The sequence below is a fragment of the Pelodiscus sinensis genome, chromosome 4 (genome assembly GCF_049634645.1).
Source record: "Pelodiscus sinensis isolate JC-2024 chromosome 4, ASM4963464v1, whole genome shotgun sequence".
NCBI lineage: Eukaryota > Metazoa > Chordata > Testudines > Trionychidae > Pelodiscus > Pelodiscus sinensis.
In genome coordinates, this window is record NC_134714.1 from 131,853,168 (window position 1) to 131,859,167 (window position 6,000).

The 6,000-nt window shown below is 45.8% G+C and overlaps 1 protein-coding gene across 1 annotated transcript; it reads left to right on the top strand.

Annotated features, from left to right (window-relative positions):
* The first annotated feature begins 4,701 nt into the window (after positions 1–4,701).
* LOC102461835 (olfactory receptor 5AP2-like) lies at positions 4,702–5,677 on the top strand. Its single transcript, XM_006111826.3, has one exon. It carries the CDS (start codon positions 4,702–4,704, stop codon positions 5,644–5,646), a length of 945 nt encoding a protein of 314 aa, XP_006111888.2. The 3' UTR covers positions 5,647–5,677.
* The last annotated feature ends 323 nt before the right edge of the window (positions 5,678–6,000 follow it).

The window sequence follows — 6,000 nt, forward strand, 5'->3', positions numbered from 1 at the left end:
GAAGGTCCTCTTTCACCTCCTTGTTCCTCAGGCTGTAGATCAGGGGGTTCAACATGGAGATCACATAGGTATAAAACAAAGAAATGATTTTGTCGTGGTCCATGAGGTACTTTGAACAGAGCAAGCATAACCATAAAAGAGGACAAGAGAGGGAAAGGTTTTGCATACCGTGTTGGCTATTTCGGGTTTGGAAATGCGAGCAAAGAAACAGTGTCCTGCTGTTTGAGTTCTGCTTAGTTCAGAGAACCAGGCCTTTATGCATTCTTTCCAAAAGTAGGCAGTATTGCATCAAAGATTCCTAAATCTATCGTCAGTTGTTTCTCCCAATGGAGACAATCTACAGGACCCTGAACGTTGGCTACGTATTGAGGCTCAAAAGAGGTAACACTACTTTAGACGTGTAGGTCTAATTCCCTGAGAATTCTACACAGTTGTTGCTGTTTCTCTTTTCTGAAGAGGAAATGAAGGTTCAATACACTCCTGGTTTTTATTTTTTAATGTAATAAACAGGATTAGAATTTTTTCTTTAATTCACTTGTATTTAAAACAGAAGGGGCCATTATCGGAGCTGAGCAGTTTCAAAATGGGTCGCATCTCAGCTAATGCACCTCAAATCTTGAATCATGAAATCTCTGCTATTGCAGTCCTTCCTGACCCCCCCAACTTGGTCAGAGCCCCTCAGTTCTATCTTCAGCCATTTTTGCTATTACAATTCAAGGCTTTTAGACATCCCTGAAGAGACATCTCAGTCTTAATCCACTGTACATTTCTTTGCTTCTCATGTAGTCATCTCTGGGCTCTCAAAATACCAGTGTCCCGAATAACTCAATTCTTGTTTTCTCAGCAATTAAAAAATCATTAATAATTCCTGTACCAGGAAATGCATTTGCAATAAACGCTGCCAGATTGATTTCTGACTGGAAGTTGTTCTTCCTAGGGGGAACTTCAGATTTATGGAGTGGATAAATCAGGGGAAAGGGATAGAGAAGCCACAGCACTTCGAAGAACTTGATCAGACTTTGGTATCAAACTATCTCCTGATCCCATGTGACCTAAAGGGCGTGTTAATGATGCTGTTTGTGCCTTACCTGAGGTAGAGAGCTCTAAGGGATTCTGTCTCCAAATGCCAGTAGAGCAAATAAATACACCCTGCCTCTTATTACAGTTTTTGAATCCAAGAAAGAGAGATGTCTCTCTTGCAACAGGCAGTACAGGACAAAGAGTAACGTGAGTAAAACAAATGCTTCCATTTCTTCTAATACCTGGGAAATACACCTAGATCCATTCTTTCCACCGAGGAGCAGAATTTTTTTCTATTCCCAAAATGGTGATTCTTATGACACCAAAATGATGGATTTTTTGATGATCTCTGTATATTTGAAATCAAATGGGATAAAAAGCGTAAAATACCCTGAATACAACATGTGATTTTTTGGATGGGTCATATATGGGACCATCAGCGGCTGTGGATTGTCATCACACCATTGACCTCACTAGAGCCGTAGAAAGATACAAGAACTAAGAATCTAGCCCTAATGGGCCTTAGTGAGTTAAGTTATTGCATACACTCGGTCAACGGGGGGGAAAAGAAGGAAATGGTAAGAAAAAATATCCCTCGTTTGCCAGGAACCAAGCTATAAGGGATTTTTTTAAAATGTGTTTGATGGTTTTGAACAACAAATATTATCATTTAAAACTTAAAGCATGTTTTGTGGTGGAGGAAACATTCTAGATTGACAGCCCTAAATGGAGCTGGTCTCTCTGTCGATAGCGGGTCCCATACAGAATGGGCAGTGTTGGTTTTTCTCAACAGCCCATTCTCGATTCTGAAAGAAGGTTGCAGGCTCAGGGTGGATACACAGAGATCATGCAATGAATATAAGGCGTGTATATTTCAGATTTTCTCATTAGCTTGCAGTGGAAGAACAAGCACGTTCAGACCCACTTGGATTCCAAGGAAACATCTCGCTGGATGCTTTCCGACTGGCACTCCCTGCTACCGCGGCAATACCAGGTATGTATTCACCATGAAACTGCTTAATGCCTGCTTTCAAATTCTCTTCTGAGAAATAAAGGTCAGTCCTCCCACTGCCTCTTACCCTCTGGGTAAATGAGAGAGATTAACAGAGCTACAAGTTACGCAAACACAGCAGAAAGAAAAACTGACAATGTCAGAGAGTCTCAGAGGCCAGGTCAATGCACAGGTGTGTAGATATTGACGTTCCAATTGGAACCGGGCTCTGACACCCAGAGTGGCGGGCGTGTGATCGGCTATTGCCTAAGTGAGCATGAGAGAAAGGGAGGGAGAGATTTTCTTTGCATCCCTGCAAACCATACTCCTTTCTCTTGAAGGGGGATTTCTTCCTAACCTGTTTGTTGCTTCTGCTACAACACTTCCATGCTAGTTCCGGGAGCCAAAAAGGGTGGGAGGGTTTCAACCCTGGTGTAAATACAGCCTCTCTTTGCTTAACTCCTCCATTTCTTCATATCCCCTTTAGGGATGTAAACCTCCCCTTTGTGACTGTTACCTTCGCTATCTCAAAAAGAATTTGGTTTGTTGGATTTACCCTGGGGCTTTATTCCAAATGGGATCTTTTGGCTGACTTGTCATTATGAAGATATACTGATTCCTAACTGATGGAAGGTGCTTGAATGCCAATATGAGGCTGATTTTCAAACACCTCCTCCATCTTTCCTGTGTGTATTAGGTTGTTGCAGAGAACACAGGCTCCCAGAATCAAGGGTTAGAAGGGACCACATGGGGCATGTTCTAGCTGAGCCTCCTGCCATGGACTTGTTATGTCTAACCCACTCAAGTCCAAAGGCTTTCGAGAGCATGCACCTCTTGCCAAGACGCCTAACGGCTGATTGGGCTGCACTAGAAGAAGCATCGCCAGCAGATGGAGGGAAGTGATTACAGTAATTCCTCATTTAATACAGTAGATACATTTCAGAAAATGATCGTGCTAAGTGAAAATGTGTTATTGTCAATTTTCCCATTGAAAATAATGGAAAAGGTGGGGGTTGTGTTTGCGCTCACGGCTCCAGCCTGCACTTGTTAGCAGCTGGGATCAGGACATAAGCTTGGGGAGAAAAGGGACTGGGTTATAGCAGGGAGGGGAAGTGTCTGGCTCTTGGGAAGGAAAGGGAAGGACAGGGGAGAGGGCTTGCAGCCGGCAGCTGGGTTTCCCCAGCTGCCTGGTTGCTGGCAGCTGTGCAAGGGTTCTCCCTGCCTCCTTGCATCCAGCGAGGAGGGGTTGCCGGGGAACAGCGCGGTGAGCAGCGAACCTCTGCCAGATGCAAGGAGGCAGGGGGAAGCCCCGCGGAGCTGCCGGCAACCAGCCAGCGGGTTGGGGAAATCGTGTTATTTCGTCCCCGGTCATCTTCTTCAAAAAATGCTCCCTAAAAAATAAATCGTGCTATCGTGAAAATGTGTTAAGCGGGCACATGTTAAGCGAGCAATTACTGTATTCCCCTCTATTTGGCACTGGGGAGGCCACATCTGGAGTATTGCGTCCAGTTTTGTGCACCCCCATCCACTACTGAAAGGATGCAGACAAATTGGAGGGCAACAAATAATTAGTGGGCTGGGGGCACATGACCTATGAGGAGAGGCTGAGAGAGCTGGTCTCATTCAGTCTGCAGAAGAGAAGAGTGAGGGGGGATTTGAGAGCAGCCTTCAACTTCATGTAGGGGGGTTCCAAAGAGGATGGAGAGAGGCTGTTCTCAGTAGTGACTGATGGAAGAACAAGGAGCAATGGGCTCAAGTTACAGTGGGGAATGTCCGGGTTGGATATGAGGAAAAACTCTTTCCCTAGGAGGGGGTAAAGCACTGGGATGGGTTCCGTAGGGAAGAGGTGGAATCTCCATCCCTAGAAGTTTTTAAGTCCGGGCTTGACAAAGCCCTGGCTGGGATGATTGAGTTAGGGTTGGTACTGAACTGGGCACGGGGCAGAACTCATTGCTTCCTGAGGGCTCTTCCAGGCCTCATTGTTTATGATTTTATCCAGTCTCCTTTTGAATATCTCCAGTGAAGGAGATTCCACAACCTCCCTTGGCAGCTCTCTTCCATTGCCCTCGCCTACTTACCGTTAGGAATCTTTTAATGAGATTGAATCTAAATGCACAATGCTGTAGTGTGATCCTATTACCTCTTGTTCTGCCGTCTGCTGCAAGACAGAACAACTTTTCTCCATCTTTTTTTATGGCAGTGTTTCAAGTATTTGGACATGGCTCTCATAACCCACTTCAATCTCTTTTTCCAAACTTTGCTCACGTGGTTTGCATTCCATCTCTTTGATTAGCCTTGACACTCACCTCTGGGACCTTTCTAGTTGCTCTACGTCCATTCTAATGATGCTTAGCTATCTCCTACCTTGAGTCTATATTTGAAAAAGCCAATGCTTGCTAGGGAAGCAGAGTTTTAAAATAATGAACTGTTCTTTCTATTTTGTTGTGATTCATTTTGGAACGTCTGTCCTCTAAAATGAAAGAAATCTTGGCACAGAGTCACACAAAATTAGTTTGTTTGCAAATTTCTTGCAGCCAGACCAACATAATTTCTTTTGTATCTTGACTTTCTATTGTCTTTCCCAATGCAGATATCTGCATATTGTTAATCTGGAATCATGAAATCTTGAAAGCTTAACCTTGGCTGTGTTTTTTCTTCTACCCCAACAGTGCTGATCACATCTGGACTATATGGCACATGGCAATCACACTGGAGTGTCCGTATTCATCCTTCTGGGATTCCCAGGCAGTCGGTCACTGCAAGCTGTCCTCTTTGGGATGTTTCTGCTGATCTACACCATGAACCTAGCGGGGAATCTCAGCATGATCACTTTAATCAGGATCGAGACGCGGCTACACACTCCCATGTATTTTTTCCTCAGCAACTTGTCTCTTGTGGACATCACATACTCTTCCACTATTGCTCCTAAGGCTCTGGTGAACTTCTTCGCAGAGTGTAAAGTCATTTCTTTTGCTGGCTGTGCCACGCAATTTTTCTTTCACTCCCTTTCTGTGAACTCTGAGGGTTTGCTGCTGGCCGTGATGGCATACGATCGCTTTGTAGCCATTTGCAAGCCACTGCTGTACACATTCATTATGTCCCCAAAGGTCTGTGTACGTCTGGTAGCAGCGTCGTATTTCTGTGCCTCTGTAAATGCTGTGGTGCACACAAGCTCTTTGTTCAGCCTGTCCTTCTGTGGTCCCAACATCATCGATCACTTCTTCTGTGACATCCCCCCGCTCCAGAAACTCTCCTGCTCAGATACTCACAGGGGTGACATTGTGCATTTCGTCTTTGCTGCTCTAACTGCACTGAGCACTGTTCTGGTCATCCTCGTCTCCTACATTTCTATCATGCTGGCCATCTTGCGGATCCGCTCCAATGAGGGCAGACGTAAAGCCTTCTCCACCTGCGCCTCTCACTTGACAGCTGTGTCCATTCTGTACGGGGCTCTGTTTTTCATGTACTTACGGCCCACCTCCGGCAACCCATCAGATTACGATAAAGTGGTGTCTGTGTTCTATACCCTGGTGATCCCCTTGTTGAACCCCCTGATCTACAGCCTGAGGAACAAGGAAGTGAAGGATGCTCTGAAAAGGACAATATACCAGAAAATTATTCCTCACTGGATCTAAGGGCTTGTCTACACTTACCCTGAAATCGATGCTCTGGAGATCGATCTCCTGGAGTTCAATTTAGCGGGTCTGTGAGGGCGAGCCGCTTGGGTGCCAGAGACAGGCCAACGACAGAGGTTTCCTCCACCTCTGCAGAGGGCCAGCGGGGCAAGCATGAGATCTGTGGGGTGAGGGAGCTGTAGCTCCACTTCCCTCTCACCACCACGCACCACTGGGCTTGGAGCCTCCCTCCTCTGGGGACAACCAGCTGCACAGGTGGGCCAGGCTGGGGCTGATTGTGCCCAGAGAAATTCTTTAACTCCTTCCTGGCCAAGGTGGGAATCACTGTTCCCTTTAAGCTGAGTGCTCCTGCGG